The sequence below is a fragment of the Neolamprologus multifasciatus genome, chromosome 7 (assembly GCF_963576455.1).
Source record: "Neolamprologus multifasciatus chromosome 7, fNeoMul1.2, whole genome shotgun sequence".
Lineage (NCBI taxonomy): Eukaryota > Metazoa > Chordata > Actinopteri > Cichliformes > Cichlidae > Neolamprologus > Neolamprologus multifasciatus.
The window spans coordinates 18,800,036-18,816,408 of record NC_140445.1 but is presented as its reverse complement, the minus strand read 5'-3'; the positions used below and the strand labels follow the sequence as shown (position 1 = coordinate 18,816,408).

General features: G+C 40.7%; 1 protein-coding gene across 2 annotated transcripts in view; it reads right to left on the bottom strand.

Moving 5' to 3' along the window:
• Positions 1–4,088, bottom strand: part of pcsk5a (proprotein convertase subtilisin/kexin type 5a) — a 41,723-nt gene extending 37,635 nt beyond the window's left edge. The window contains exon 1 of one of the 2 annotated variants that reach the window (XM_085168337.1): positions 773–4,088. In XM_085168337.1, coding sequence (XP_085024463.1) covers positions 773–922 — 150 coding nt within the window. In that variant the 5' untranslated portion in view covers positions 923–4,088. The remainder of the gene's footprint in view (positions 1–772) is intronic. The other variant, XM_085168338.1, reaches the window with a different exon arrangement.
• Positions 4,089–16,373: the final 12,285 nt, after the last annotated feature.

Genomic DNA, 16,373 nt, shown 5'->3' with positions numbered 1-16,373 from the left:
ATTATTAAACTGCTCGTGGTGTCTTTTATTAACACGGCTACCTTATACCTCTGATAGTTTTACAGCCCAGGGCAACCTGAGCCAAAAGGTTTCAGCCACACTGCTGCTCATCTGTGTACTGGTGTAGCTGCACATACCACGTCACTGTGTGCATTCTGTAATGTATGTCAGCTAATATTTTTATACAAGCGCAGTCCACTGAGTAATGACTAGTTAATAAAACACATGACATCTCACACTATTGCAAGAGAACAACAAATTATGCCCTTAAATATTTCATTAATATCGTTTTAGTGAAATATTTACTTTTTGATTTTCAACCTCAGCAATATAAGATTACTGTATAGCTGTCTTTTTAGTTTGAATGGGTCTCTCTGGTTCCTATCACCTGCTGTGAAAACTGAACATCTATCCCATGTGCAATAAAGTACAGCATGCTATGTCTTTGGAGTTTAACTGTTACTTTATGAAAGTGTAGAAAAATGAGTCTAAAATGAGTGCCACTAATGCAGCAGTGGCTCATAGAGAAGCAACTTTGGATTATGGTTACTGGTTAAGTTCCCAGCACTAGCACTGCCTGTAGTGTGTCCATACAGTACAGACAGATATCAACAGCTTTTGATGCAATCCTAAAAAAAAATATTAGTAAAGCCATTAGTGGCTCCACAGTTAGATTTGTCCAATATTTCCAGTTTTCCAATAAATGACACTTCCAAATGCAAGTCTGGTAATTGTGTAAATAATTGCCCTCTTCATGTTTGAGGGCACTCACCTGTCCCATGTTAGTAAATCCATATTTCTCTGCTATCCTGTTCACAGATTCGAGGTCCCCTCTTATTTTTATCGCCCAGTCGTTTGTATAAATCGTTGCGTGGCAAAGCTGGACGAGAGTTCCCATCCACAGCGCAATAAAACGCGCCATTGCTGCTTATTTCTTTCAGTAAATAGCCGGTGCCCAGGTGTTTCACGAGCTGTCCCCGCACTCTTTTCTGCTGCAGATGCTTCTCATTGCGGGAAATCCGCTGACTCAAAGACGCAGGATGCACCCGATGTTCTGCCGGCTGAAGTTGTGAAGACTTGACTCCTTCACTGACTACAAGCTTCTATCAAATTACTTCAATATGGAGGCCGGGGATCAGCTACAGTCTGTCCTTTATTGGGATCTGTGGGTTATACTTTACTTATATAGATCTTTTCTTTAGTCTTTGCAAATAAAATGAATGAGCTGTCTGTATTTAAAAAAAAAAAAAAAATAGAAAGCTCAAGTAATCAGACGTGATAAATATTAGAGGAAAAAGACCCCGTTGGCATAAGTTTGACCTGTACTTTCATTTTTTATTTATTTATTTTTCTTTAGATGTTTTCCTACTGATAAAGACTACCCTATTCATACTCATAAAGCAATAGTCAGAAACAACAACATCAACATTTTCACTTCATAATTGCAGGACCATCTGGGCAATGAACGATGAACTACTGGAAGTTTTTTCTGTAATTTTACACATTTATGCCTTAAAGTTCAAGCCTGAAAAGTCTTGATAGATGGCCAATGATGTAAAATGACATCCTCCCTGCTCTAGGTGGTATATTTAAGTTGAATTCTTTTGTGACTTACCTGTTTGGATGATTGAGTTAGAGATATCAAGGCATAGGCAGCTCTAGCCAGCAGGTGCTGCTAGGCCTCAACTCCATTAATCCGAGCAACTGAAGTGGATCTCTCTGCTGTGTTTGTGCCATTGTGAGACTTTTTACTGAATTATCTTACTAATATTATTAATTGTTGTTGATTATTTGTCTATCTTTTATTAGCCAAATTATTATGTCTGTGTGTTGCATGCATACAATTTGTGGACATAGCTTGCTAACCAAGCTAACTAGCATTACCTGAAGAATTAGCATTAACAACAGCCAAAATGTTAGTGTTGAGGGTTCAAAACAAAAAGTCCAAAACTAGTAGGTGATGTCAGAGTGGCTATGTACAGGGTGGGCCATTTATATGGATACACCGTAATAAAATGGGAATGGTTGGTGATATTAAAGTCCTGTTTGTTACGTTGAAACCAAGCACACCATTGTTTTTCTTGTGACATTACCAATAAGTGTGATGTGTCACATGGCCCTCTTCCTATTGAAAAAACAAAAGTTGTATCCAAGATGGCCGACTTCTAAATGGCCACCATGGTCACCACCCATCTTGAGGAGTTTGCCCCCTCACATATACTAATGTGCCACAAACAGGACTTTAATATCACCAACCATTCCCATGTTATTACGGTGTATCGATATAAATGGCCCACCCTGTACATATTTTATACTGTCTATGGCTGAGAAACAAAAGATGCATGCTGAAGAATAGGAAGGGTGGGCTTTATAAAGGAAGTACTGGAGCAGGTGTCTCCATCTACCTGCTGCAGCATAGAAATATTTATTTATTATTATTAATATTTATTATTTACTTTACCTAAAATTCAGTATCAGTTTCCTACTCGTGTGCTAAATATTTAATACAGAAAAGCAGTCAGCAAGGAGCAGCTACCACCAATTACAAACTTACAGTCCATCGAGCCAGCCAACCACTTTGTTTATCGTGGCTGGTGCTTATCCCAGCCTTCAGGGTGAGAGGTCATCAAAAGTGGCTGAGGGGTGGCTCTAGCTCAGGAGACCAGGTCATCTACTAATTGGAAGGCTGGTCATTTGATCCCTGGCTGCTCCTTTGGCAAGATACTAACCCCAAGTTACTCTCCAATGCATCCATCAGAGAGTGAACGTGTGTGAACATTAGATAGAAAGCACTTCACCAAAGAAGCAGTGGCTGTACGAATAGGGGAGTGAGGCATGTTGTATAAAGTTCTTAGTGGTCAGGTAGAGTACAAAAGCCCTATATAAGATCCAGTCCACTTACCATTTACCAATCAGTTACAGCGTTAGCACACAGAGCGAGACGAGCACAACCTTATAGCTTACAGACTGACCACTCTGAGCGTGACTAGTCCTTCCAAAAAGTTTCTCGGTGGCTATTTTGTTTACAGGTTGATATTTGGTTGAAGAGCAGAGAGCTCCCCTATATTTACCTCTCATGGATACCATGCTCAGTGAAAGGTACAGCATGATAGGTTACATATGTTAGCCAGCTTGAAAGGAGTAGCCATAGATATAAGCTGTTTTCATTTATCAGCAGTTTGTTTAACTGTGGGCTGAGCATCTAAACCACACATAGGCAAAATATGGCCTGTGTGTGAGGACAGGAACCACCCAGCCAACTATCTCAATCCAGCCCACAAAACAAAACAGCCCCCCTCAAAAAAAGCAATAAGAAAGAGCAGCATACAGAGGAATCTTGAAACAAATAACTGCAACAAGTCTGCTCTGCTGTTTAACTCTATTCCAGTCCAATGTGTTTCAACAGGGACCTACACAGTGGTGAATGTGAAACACCTGAAGAGATGTAGGCTAAATGTTCTTAAAGCATTTAGGTGATATTTTTTTGTAATCACGATTTGAGTTTCTTTATGGGGCGATTGTGGCTCAAGAGTTGGCAGTTCGTCTTGTAATTGGAAGGTTGCCGGATCGAGCCCTGGCTCCGACAGTCCCAGTCGTTGTGTCCTTGGGCAAGACACTTCACCGGTTGCCTACTAGTGGAGGTCAGAGGGCCCAGTGCCCAGTGTCCAGCAGCCTCGCCTCTGTCAGTGCGCCCCCGTGCAGCTGTGGCTACAATGTAGCTTGCCATCACCAGTGTGTGAATGGGTGGATGACTGAATGTAGTGTAAAGTGCTTTGGGGTCCTTAGGGACTAAGTAAAGCTCTATACAAATACAAGCCATTTGCCATTTTTCCACCATGCAGTCCTTTTCTTGCTTTATCAAAGTCAGTGTGGCACTCTGGAAACAAAATGTTGTCTACTCCTCATCTAAACTCTTTAAGACGCCATAGTTACCTCTTCCAGCTTCAAATAAAACGTTTTGTACTTGTTTGATTTTTTTTGTTTTTGAAACGCTAACCTACGCCTCTCAGTTTTTCTGTTGATGTTATCAGCCTGTTTTTGAAGCCTGTGCTAATACACCTATTTGTTAACGAAGACCAGACATCAGTACTGGGCAGTGTTGGGACTAACGCGTTATTAAGTAACGCGTTACAGTAACTACGTTATTTTTGTGGTAACGAGCACGGTAACTAGTTATTATGCCAAAATCAGGAACGCGTTAGTCGTTACTGGGATTTAGATAGGGTCGTTACTCGTTACTTCGTGTGGTGGCTATCGCGGAGCTTCCACAGATTCAGTAACATTAGCAAGTGGTGGAGGCCAGCAGGTGGATGAGGGAAAGGGGACGCAGAAGGAAAAGAGACCCGAGGCGGCCGTCGGTCCAAGTGTGAACTGAACTTGAGGTAAGAAGTTATGACCTGCAGTCTATCTGGGTCAGATATAAACCAAGTTTAGGTGGAGTTTATTTTCGTTATTCTGACTTTTTCCGTACTGCGTACTAGCTAGCATGACGGAGTTTCTATACAGCTGGGTGGGTGCTATGAAGTTAATCATGTTGAACTTTATTTTGTTCATAAGTTATTAGAGTTGCCAACCGTCCCGTCTGGTATTAAGAGAAAATATTACGCGTTTCTTATTGAGGTGAAAAGGAACAGTTTGTCCCGTAATTCAGCTACAATGAAAAAGACACAAAGCTGGAGTTATTCTGTGTCTTTGCTGCACAGCTGCCTCTTCTTCTTTCATTCTCCCCCCTCCCTCTCCCGTTTCTACTTCAATCATGAAAACTGATCAGTGATCAGCTGATCAGTTTTCAGTTCTCTCTCAGTTCTCTCTTCAGTTCTCTCTTGTTTGTTTATCGCCCACTTCGCGCCAGAAAGAGGAAACCAGCCGATGTCGCCTTAAACAACAGCAGCACGTTTAAGCTTGATCAGGTGTTGTTAGAATTTATTTAATATTAATTTCTAGTATCAGCTGATGTTTGCTGGAGCCACAGCTGCAAAAAAGCTGCTGGTCATGATATCGGTTTGGTTATCTGGTGAGAGGGAAACATGAAGATGAAACCAGGAGATGTCCTTACTGAATCATCAGAGCTGGACAGGTGATGGAGAAACAGGTTTACCTTTTAGGTGACATGAATGAGTTGAAGGGAAGTTATTAACTGTTTCTGAGAGACAAATAACACCAGGATCCTTTTTTTATGTAGCTGACAGCTGGTAACTGTGCAGGGGCGGATCTAGCAAAGTTTTTGCCAGGGGGGCCAGGTAGGGCATTAACAGGGATAGGTGGGCACAAGGAAATACTTTTCTTTCTTATTCTCATTTAAAATATCTAGCTTTTAAAAAATAATTATCTGAATCTTACAACAAACGATTGATAGATTGATGCATATATACCATCAAGACAGTGTACATCACTGTCACAACAGCGTTTGTTTTCATTCAAGGCTTTATGATTTTTCCTATAATGGTGGGCCATTCAAAATGCCCGGGTCAATTTTCTGTCCCAGTCCAGCCCTGTATGCAGCTCATCTGCAGTCTGGTGTTACCTACATCTTCCTATTCAGAAGGCAGAATTTCCGAGTTCTGAGTACAATCAAAGCACCACGACTGCAGTTTTTGTGTTGGATGTAAAAGGCGCACATGACGCTGTGACGTAGGCTAGAATCATGGCAGCAGTCAATGACGGTCCAGGCGTGGGATTTCTCTCGTGGAAATATGCACATTATCTTTTCCTTTCTATTGGTAGGTGGCACAGTGCACTTGTGGCAAGTAAGCAAGCTAGAAGACTGGCAAAGTTATGGAAGCAACACATTAACAAGAGAATTCTGAGTAAAACCAAAGTTACTTTCCCTAGTAACTCGTTACTTTGAAAGTAACGAGTAACTTGAAGTAACTGAGTTACTTTTGATAGAAGTAACTAGTAATGTAACTAAGTTACTATTTTAAAGTAACTTACCCAACACTGGTACTGGGACACTGACATGTTACACCTACTGGAACTGATGGCCATGGAAACCCATACAGTGAAACTCCCAGTGCACACTGTTTATGCTGATGTTAATGCCAGAGGAGGCTGGGAATGCTACAGTTGCATGGCTAGGTGCTTGATTGCGGCAGCTGACATCAAAGATCAATCCAAGCAGAAGCTTTTTTTCTCACCACCATACATAACTTTTTTTTTTTTAAACTTGTTTAGTATTGAGATTAAAGTGAAGAAAAATTTGGAGAAGGAGATGAATTAACGAAATAATCTGTGTGATCTGCAAAGTTGGATAGCTCAGTTACCTTAGTTACATTGCAGCATACTACAGATAAAACAAATCCTCTCATCCAGAGTCAAAGTAAGCGATTATTCCATGTTTTATACTTCTACAATACTTTATTACATGAAAAAAATGCAAATGGCAGGGGATGATAGGAACCAGAGGATGATTAACAAATATATGCGACACAGCATGTCTCAGTGTGTTCCTGTTAGTCGAATCATTATGCTTTATTTCAGAAGAGCCGGCGCCTTTTCTTGACTTACATCAGACAAAAAGCTGCTAAAAACAGCCGTCCTGCCATTCTTTTATTTTCCCACAGTCCCGCTGTTCATTTCTAACTACACAGTAAGTCAAATGTGCACAACACTGCTTTGTTTTACTCATGAAAACTTAAACCGAAGCTTCACAAATCCCATAAATACTCAAATATTCAAACTCAAACACAAATTTCAGACCGTGCTTAGTGTGCTTGACAGGCAAAGATTGGACGAACGGATGCTTCATTTTCCACCTCACGCTATGTATTTCATACTGTGATTTTATTTTGCCTGAATGGGCTCAAGGCCAATATGCAGAGATGTTTCTATAACATCTACCGACACTCATAGTAATTCCAACTAATGCCTCGGCATCAGTGATATAATTATGTCACTAGAGACCTAGTATACGTGCAGCAGGTAGATGAAGTTCATAACAGCATGTATGCAGGATATTGTTGGAGGATGACTTACTAATTAAGAAGACGTGTAGGCCTCAGCCTCTAGTTGGTGTTTTGATGCCGTGGGAAATAAAGGCAGCACAACAGCTGATCATTTCTGAAAAGGGAGCAGCTGTTCCCTTCTGCCATACTGCACTTTGTATTCATACATACTTGTATACATCTCCCATTTAAAAACCTTTATCATCCAGAGACTTTGGCGACATTTATTTGTTCTGATTTTCTTTGAGGAATGAAAGGAAGGTCTCACAAAAAAAAAAAAAAAATCTTGTTAGATAAAGAAAAATATTGTCTGGAGCATCTGTTCTCTTGTGTTCCGTGTAACCTGAAGGTCTGAGTAATTCTCGGACAATATCTCTGCTGCCGTCAAAATAACAGCCTTAGGGAGAAAAAAAATAATAGTTAGAATGATAGATTTGATGTGCAATCAGACAAAAATTTGTAAATTACAAAATTATAATGTAATTTCATCATGGCATCTCGATTCATGATGCTTTCAAAGTAAGAAAAAAAGAGAGAGAAAGAAATGGCGCAGCTTCAAAAGACCTTCTCGGAGCTTCTTCCTCGCGTACCTACCTGTCAGAATATTTTGGTGGTTAAAGTCTCGCCCAATGCCTGTTCAGACCTTGAGTGGTAAATTACAGAGAGCAGGTCCATGATGCAACGTGGACTCACAGTCTTTATCATCTGCTGCACAATGAAATGGAAAACAAAACTAGCTGAGCAAAACAAAGGGAAAGCACCTCTTGGCAAAGCAGTCACAAGACTTTGAAGTTATCTAACATGTCTTCAGAGAGACCGACTTTGATGTTCAGAAAAGTCTTCTCAAGCAGTGACATATTCCCCTGAAAATAATTGTCAAACGTGTTCCTGAGCACACTGACTGCCCTGCAGGCATCACAGGCGTGAACTCTTCTTCTTTGTTCAACTGTTCTTGCTGTTTTGTATGCTCTGTTGTGTGGCATCATGGGTTTTGCTGCATGACATGCCATTTTGAAGACGCGAGTGTTTGCCACTAACAGTGCGGGTACAAGCAGGGAACAAGGGAACAAGCACATCAGCAGTGTTGGGGAGTAACGGAATACATGTACCGCCGTTACGTATTTAAAATACAAAATATGAGTAACTGTATTCCGTTACAGTTACCGTTTAAAAAGGTGGTATTTAGAATACAGTTACTTTGTTGAAATAAATGGATTACACAGCGGTACTTTCCTGTTTCATATTGTGGCGGGTCAGGCCTGTTTGGGTTTTGTTTGACAGCTATGTTCTGTAGCGGCAGCGTTACGGTTGCCATGGTTACAGGGTGACGCTCTCTCTGTGTGTTTCCTGGGTGAGAGAGGCCTTTGTTGTTGTTATGCTAAGCTAATAGGCAGAATGCTACAGGTATAGCTCTAAAGAATGTAGCATCATAGGCAGTGTAGTCGGGTGCTGCAGGGAGAATGGACTGCCAGACACGTTATGTATCTGTGAGCGGGGGAGCGAGAAAAAGGAAAAGTACGAGCTGTCACCGAGCAAAAACGGGAGCTGGAAGCATGTAAATATAATAATAACCACTGCAACCAAGAAGAGTGCCTGACGAGCCCAGTTGTAAGTAAGCTATTAAGACTCGACTGTACACCGTGTTCGTGTTTTCCTCCGAAACAATAAGTTCCGTTGGAGCAGCCTTTCAACGCCTCTCTCTGTCTCTCGCTAGCAAAGTTGACCCAGACAACAAAGTAAAGCTAGTTTTCGGCTACGAGCCCGACACAGAACCCACCGTATTAGCCAGAGGTCCCTTTACTACGGTTCGGAGCCGCGGACCTTCAGTAACAGTAATAAATCACAGCAATAGTACATTCATGTAGTTGTAAACAGCATGATAATATATTAAGTAATCCAAAGTATTCATAATACGTTACTCTCATTGAGTAACGTAACAGAATACGTTACAGAATACATTTTGGGGCATGTATTCTGTAATGGAATATATTTTAAAAGTAACCTTCCCAACACTGCACATCAGTAACATTGAGAGGACAAGTTTTGTGGCGTTAGCCTCCAAGAGGATGCGCGTGACTTGAAATGGAAGAACGCAAATGCAAAAGTCCAAAATCCAAATTTTTTAATGGCAAGAAAGGTGATCAGGAGAAGCAAACAGATCCAGCGAGGGAGGAAGCAAAAGCAGAAATCAAAGGAGACTAAAAAAAGGAAGAAAAAAAAAAGATGATAACTCAAAGAGCAGACAAACAGGCATGCACAAGGAAAAAATAGACAGAAACTGCTCAAGGAAATGTTTGAACAGCTGGACAACAATGGCTTCAAAGACAGTCTGACAAGTAGGGGGAGACTGCGCACAGTAGCTATAAGGAAGAGCTTAGTAAAGGAGCTGGTGAAGAGGTGGTGAATGGAACTTGTGTGGAAATGAAACAAACTAAAACTACCAAGACTGCACAAGAGCCAATGAAAAAAAAATGCAAAACAGGAAATCAGCTGAGTGATAAACATGAAAAAATCCTTTTCTCTGGCATTGTGTTTGGTATATATGTTTGTATGGTTTAATGAAACCATCACATAAATCATAAATCTACATTGTTGACATCATATGTTCAAAGATTGAAACAGGCAGACAGTTTTTATCACCATTTTTTTGTCAACAACTCTGTTTTTATTTTATTTGTTCTTTGAACCAACCTTCTAGAAATTCTTCATGCGGTTATACATTAATGTTGCATTTTATTCAAATTAATATTAGGCTAGTATGCACTCAAAGCCTCAACAATTCATTACACTTTTACTCCTAAAGACTTGTAAGAGAGGTCAAAAAGCACAAGGGGTCACTCTGATGAGGAGTCTCTCAGAGGCCAATTACTGCACCAGAGCCGTTCAGTGAAACAGCCAGACGTGGAGGAATGTAATGATTCAGCATCTGGTACCTTCAGAGCTACTTGCTTCTATGCTGGGGAGAAAGACCTTGCATAGTTTCACATTCTCTGTCTCAACGGGCTCACCACATATGTAACATCTTGGATCCAGACAGTGAGGAATGCGGAATGCTCAGAAACGGATACACTTTGTGAAATGTGCACCCTGTTGTCAGGAAGGCTTCCAGAGTGACAGTGGCTTGACACGTGTTAACTTGTTCTGCTGCACTCTATTTACCTCAATAAACGTCTCTGTGAAAGACATTCCTGTCTCTTATATGTCCTTTCTGCACAAGCAAACGTCTCACGTTATAAAGAAGCGTGATTGGAAATAGTTTTAAAAATTCTCTCTTCAAACCTCACGGAAATGCTTTGCTACAACGGGCTTCTCTAGCCAAATGCCTAAGGGGCTCTAAAATAAGGCTAATCAATGGCAGTGGGAGCCTTTAAAAAGATAGGAAAAGCACTTCCAGCCTGCAATTTCCACTGTCCAAAATGTCATGTAAGAAATAGCACTTAAGGGGGAACTGCCGAAGACAGCCTTCAACCTTTTTGTAGGATATCCCTGCACATTTAAATATATATATATATATATATATATATATTTTTTTTTTTTTTTTTTTTTTTTTTTTTTTTGCCACAGCGTGTGGGCAGAGTGACTCCTTTTAGATGTGGATGAAGCTTTTTCACACAAGGCTGATTATTGGCTTGAACATGACCAAGTGTCACGTACACGAATATAAAATGAAAAAGGCATGCAAATGTCAAATGACCGACATTTCAACCGTGGCATCTCAAAGAGACAGAAAAACAAGTTTCAGCCCTAAAAACCTGATATTAGTTTTACTACAACTACTAAAATCCTAGCGCAGAGGCTCCACAGTGAAATGGTTTATGTTTTCCTATCAAATGAATGATTACCAGTTTGATTCCGGCAGGAGGCACAAATCATTTGGGGATTGTGTCTGGTGTACAAAAAAATCTGTCAAGAAATGTGGAGCTTCTTGCTGTGGCACCCCATTGTGATTAAGGAAGCAGCTGAAAGTAGAATTCCAGTGTGTTTGATTTGTGGCATAAATATGCTCAGTCTTAAGGAAGGGGGGTTCAAAAATGCAAAGAGCTTTAAATAAGGAGAAATACTTTAGTTAGTTTTTGCCTGATTAAAAACACACTTTTAACACACGTTTGAGCTAAACTGTATTGTGGCAACACAGAGAAAGTCATTAGAAGTGAAAGGAATTAAAACCATTTTAATGAGAACAGCTCCTACGTAGGTGTTCCTCCAAAGCTAATATTGTATACTATTGGGAAGTTGGTCTGGCTCTTCTGAACCTCCTCCAGCATGAATTCAGTCAGGGCCCCCTTGTCACATATCATCCCACTCTTTCTTAAGATCTCTGCTGTGTGTGCTTTCTCTGAGGTTTTCCTCTGAGTGGAAGATGTCCAGAACAGAGCCAAATAGATTATTAACGAATTCAGCTGGTTGGAATTTTCCTTCTTTCTTTTTTTTTGTTTTCCTGTTACCTCAGCGTGTGCCGAGGACATCCCATCACATTTCTCTCCACAGCTGGAAAAACCCTCGAAAACCCTTCGTGTCACAGAACCACTTTGAGTCCTTTCTCAGCCCCAGCCACGGCGTGTTTACGTTACATTGCCCCCACCCTGCCTTTTTTTTTTTTGCATCAGTGCCAGCAGTGGCAGGGGAGAATTTAGCTCATATTTTATTAAACCAATCTGCAGCTATCGCAGTTGACTCAGAAACTTGGCAGGTCGTCTTGAAATGGGTACTTTTTAATTCATTATTTACCATTTCCAACTGATGCATGCGCTCATAAATATAACTGTGCGTTTGTGTGTAGTGCCTCTGAAATCTACAAAGATAAGCCAGAGGATGTGCCCAGGCATTGTGTCAGTCGGTGTGTGTGTGTGTGTGTGTTTTAATTTGGATCCCCAGGTCCGCATTCAATCCATATTTTTCTTTTATTTGGTCACTAATGAGGCTTCTTTCTCAGTTCAAAGAAAAGAAAGTACTTTCAAGTATCATTGCAACTCTGGGGCTTGTTTATCAGCATCATTATTAAGTCATTGAGAGAAGACAGTTTATGTTGCATAATTTATTGCATTAGCCTCCAAACAATATTCGCTGCAGGACCGGCGGACAGGTTAAGGCTGCTGCACCTCTTGACTTCTCACTCTGAGTGACTGCGAAATGACCTCTTTAGTTGTAATGTGGCAAAGTAGCAGCCGAAGCTCAATGACTCATGCAGTAATAGCTTTACCGCTTCCTCTCAGCGTGTAGGGCCGGTTGTTTTCACATGCCCATTATGCATGCTTGTTGATGCCTCCAGACATGTTCCCCCGCACCCCTCCTTCATTTTCAGCCTCCTTGATGTTGCACCGAATTGCGTGAGCCAACTTTGACCCTTGATGTTTCTTTGAAGAAGCCGTTGAAATAAGCTTGTTCTCTCGCATTTCTCTGCAGACAAGCCTGGACCAGAGGCGCTTTATCTTATATGTCAGTGTGACACACCGGCAGCCAGGGTAGCTTTCCATGTGTAGCTTTTGTGTGTGCCAGCATTCTTGAATAACACTGCAGCAGTGCTGACAAAATAGTTACCGACCTCACCTCAGAATCCTTACACACACACACACTCACACACACACACTCACACACACTTCCTTTCTCTTTATAGATTCAAAGCCAGTCTTCTCTGGCTCCTTTGTTCCCCACTCCAGGCTGGGCTCAGATCCTCTCTGCTCTCTGTAAGCCCGCTCCGCTCTGTCATCAGGATTACAGGCTGTGCTGTAGCAGATTAATGACTGACAACGCTACACTCCTCTCAGCATTGCACGGCACACACAGAGCTACCAGGATGGAGCGTGTGCCCGGTTGTGAGGGAGAGAGGAACAACTGCGGGGGAGATAATGCATTGTGTTGGTCTGAGAACAATATGTTAGCTGTGAGATTGGATGTGAGTGCCTGTGTGTGTGTGTGTGTAGTTGCGAGAATGTGTGCAGTTGCGTATGCGGCCGAGTTTGTGTTTGTGAATTTGTTGCTTATATGCACGTGCAGAGCGAGCTTTTCGACTTCTACACGGCAGTGCAGTCATGTCAGTGAATATTGGGGGTAGTGATGTGCGATACTGCAGATTTTGGTGTTGATCCAATAAGTATATACAGGGCCAGTATTGGCGATACCAGTACCAATACTTTTAACTTAATAAACTTATGGGGAGAGCAGTGTGTCATGACTTATGAGATGAATCATCATCGGTTTGTAAACTCTGAACACACTTTAATGACCACTAAACTACTGATGTAACATTTTAAATTGTATTAATACAATGTCTGGCACATGACTGTTCAAACATATGACAAAAAAAAACCCAAAACAAAAAATAAAAATCCATTGAAAATTCTTGAAACTCTGATTTTTCACAAACTTAGTTGACACAACAAAACACGCCTTTCAGCTTTTCATGTATTTTGAAACTGCATCTTTTGGAGATCTGCAAATGTGGCTGTCTCTGAAGCACTTGTGGTTAAAATGTTTTACATTAATAAAACATTATTTAGACATTTTTTATAGTGCATGTTTTAAGTATATTTTCTTGACACCCCCCCCCCCCCCCCCCCCAAAAAAAAAAAGGATAGGATAGAAACAAAGTATTGATCCTACCGCATTAGTATCGATCCAATACCAATACCACCACTGGCATTGCTACTATTGATTTGGATCAATCTGCCCACCTCTACTGGGAGTTTAAAACTGCTTGAAACAGTGTGTGTCTGCACTTATATATGTACATCTGTGCATATGTACATATATACTCTTGTCCTGAGCGAGTGGGGGGGAGGATGTAGCAGATACGTGTCCAGTACATAAAGAGCTGTGGACGTCCTGAAATATCCTGAAACATCTTTCCCCTCCAATAACTCTCCCCTGCAGAAACAAAGCACAGTCTGTGTCTAACTGCTTTGTTCGAGGCAAAGTGGAAACTGCCAGTTGTTGTGCAAATCCAAACAAGCAGGCAAACAAAACTGAGAGCTAACGCTAGAACTCCGAAGTTTGGAATAAATTAGGCCAGGATCTCACACCACCTCAGAGCCTCGCAGAAGCAGCTTATGTGTGTCATGAATTACTAAGTAGTAATATTTGGGGCTTCTCACAGCCATCAAACAGCTGAGGCTTAATTTCCCGAGACTTGCCCTGGAGTGTCCACAAAAGTGGGCTGTCGGAGCTGCCATCTGAGGACTGAAGACTCGTCTCTTTTTGATGTCTTAGAAATGTTCCTAGAAGTCAACAGTGATTGTTTCTTAGAAGTGATAAATGCCTAATGATAATCAGTGATACCCATGCTCCATTTTTAAATGACTTCATTCATTTTCTCTGCTCGGCTAACACATTTCAAAGAGTAAATATTACAATTTCATTGAAATTATTTGAAAACCGGGGGTAACTAAATTAGTGAGATGTTGCATGTAAAAGATACAATACATTTCTAAAGCACAACACATAGTTGTTGTTGTTGTTGTTGTTGTTGTTGGTGGTGGTGGTGGTGGTGGTGGTGGTGGTGTGTGTGTGTGTGTAGTAATTTATTTCAATATATTTCATCTCAAAAATATGATTTTCTAGACTGAACAGAGCCTCACACATCCACATATAGCACTTTCATACAGCTACTCAGCACATCCATATAATTGCAACATACACACACAAATATACACATTTTCATATCTTAGTGAGGACATCTAATCATAACTCAATCGTAACCCTGACACTAGAACCAAATATGTATTTTTTCCTCTTCTTATTCCTCTTTTTAACATAATTATTATTTATTTTTTGTTGGGTTTTTGTTGGTGTTGTTGGCAGTGCTTTGTCTCCACACACCATCCTGTTGTATGTTTGTTGTTTTACAATAAAATGTAAAAAATAATAATAAAATAAATGTGGGTGTTGTTGCCTTGATTTCCCTACATTTCTTTAGTGGGTTTATTCATTTTAAACTTACATCTCCAAATAGTATTCAAAGGTATCAAGTATTTATAGAAAATTATAAAAAAATAAATATTGATTTTTATTTTTATGTATTTATTTGCACCATTATTCCTATTATAACTCCTCAGGCTCTGGGGACTTAACCTCAAGAGGAATTCTACATCAGTGTAGAGGACAGCCAAACTGCAGTTCCTCTAACGGCCATTTGAGGCCAGCTTCAAAGCAAGTCCATCCCCGTTAAAATGCCCAACTTCATGACATCACCAGACACAGCACATACAATGCAAAAACCTTTATTTGGTCTCTGGAGCTTACTTTTTCCTCTTTCGAGAAATGTACCGGCCATGATATTTTTTTAACCTCCATTTAAATGATGTTATGGCTTAAAGCTGTGTATTATTAGGGGAGTGGTGGCTTGGTGTGACAGACTGGTGCGAAAGTAAGGGGATTGTGTCAATGCCAGCAGCTTTTTTGATTCACTAAACTGGACTTCTCCACTGTCCATGTGTTTTTTTGTGCCTTTTGGAGCTACATTTGTTTGAGAGTCAATATGGATACCTGTCAAATTAGCAACAACAGCAGTCCCTTAACTCTGTAATGCATTTTTTCCCTTCACGGAATAAAATTCAGTTTTTATTTTAGCTACAGAACATGTTAGCACTGATCGGGTAATTCTGTGTCTGAGTGATGCAGCTTGCTGATAAGGCACCGCTCATTCAAATATAAACTGCTGAAAAAAATTGAAGATCTCAATGGGGGGAAAAATCATGCTTGATATTTACACAAATATGGACTGGGTAATGTGTTTGGAATGAAAGGATGTCAGATGGAATTGATTTGGTGGAAGTGGTGGACCTGCTAGTTTTGGTATTCTATGGCAAATGCCAGTGGGGCTCCATTGTACTGGGCAGCTAACACAGAGGACATCAGTCTGTTTCTGATTGTTTGGTCAGAGACATTCACACCTGTAGCCTGCTGGAGGTCATTTTGTATCTCTGCCATTGCTCATCCTCTCCCTCCTTACACAAGATAGCAAATGCCAGTCTGCTGATGGGTTAATAGTAGTAGTAATAGCCTGTCTCCTGGAATCTCCAGAAATCCATGCTCTTGAGACTGTGCTGGGAGACACAGCAAACGTTCTGGGTATGTTACATGTTGAATTATGTGATCGTACTGCAACCTCTGTCCAGGTATAGCCTGTAATCTAAACTGTAATCTCTGTAGAGCATCATTTTGAAACTTCAAACATTTGGGGGATGTCACAGTGACTATCATTTATACAGTCTATGACTCAACTCCCAAACCGGACACTGCTACTTACGCTAAAGTGAAAACCATACACGAAGCAGCACCAACACAACCAGCTACAACGGTGCCATGTTTCCATGCTCACATTCTTACACCATTATTTATTAATTAATTACATCAGTCACAATAATTCCACTGTGCACTGTGATGGGCAAAAAGCACACTGAAGTCTGAATGACAAGAGATACCAAGGAGCTG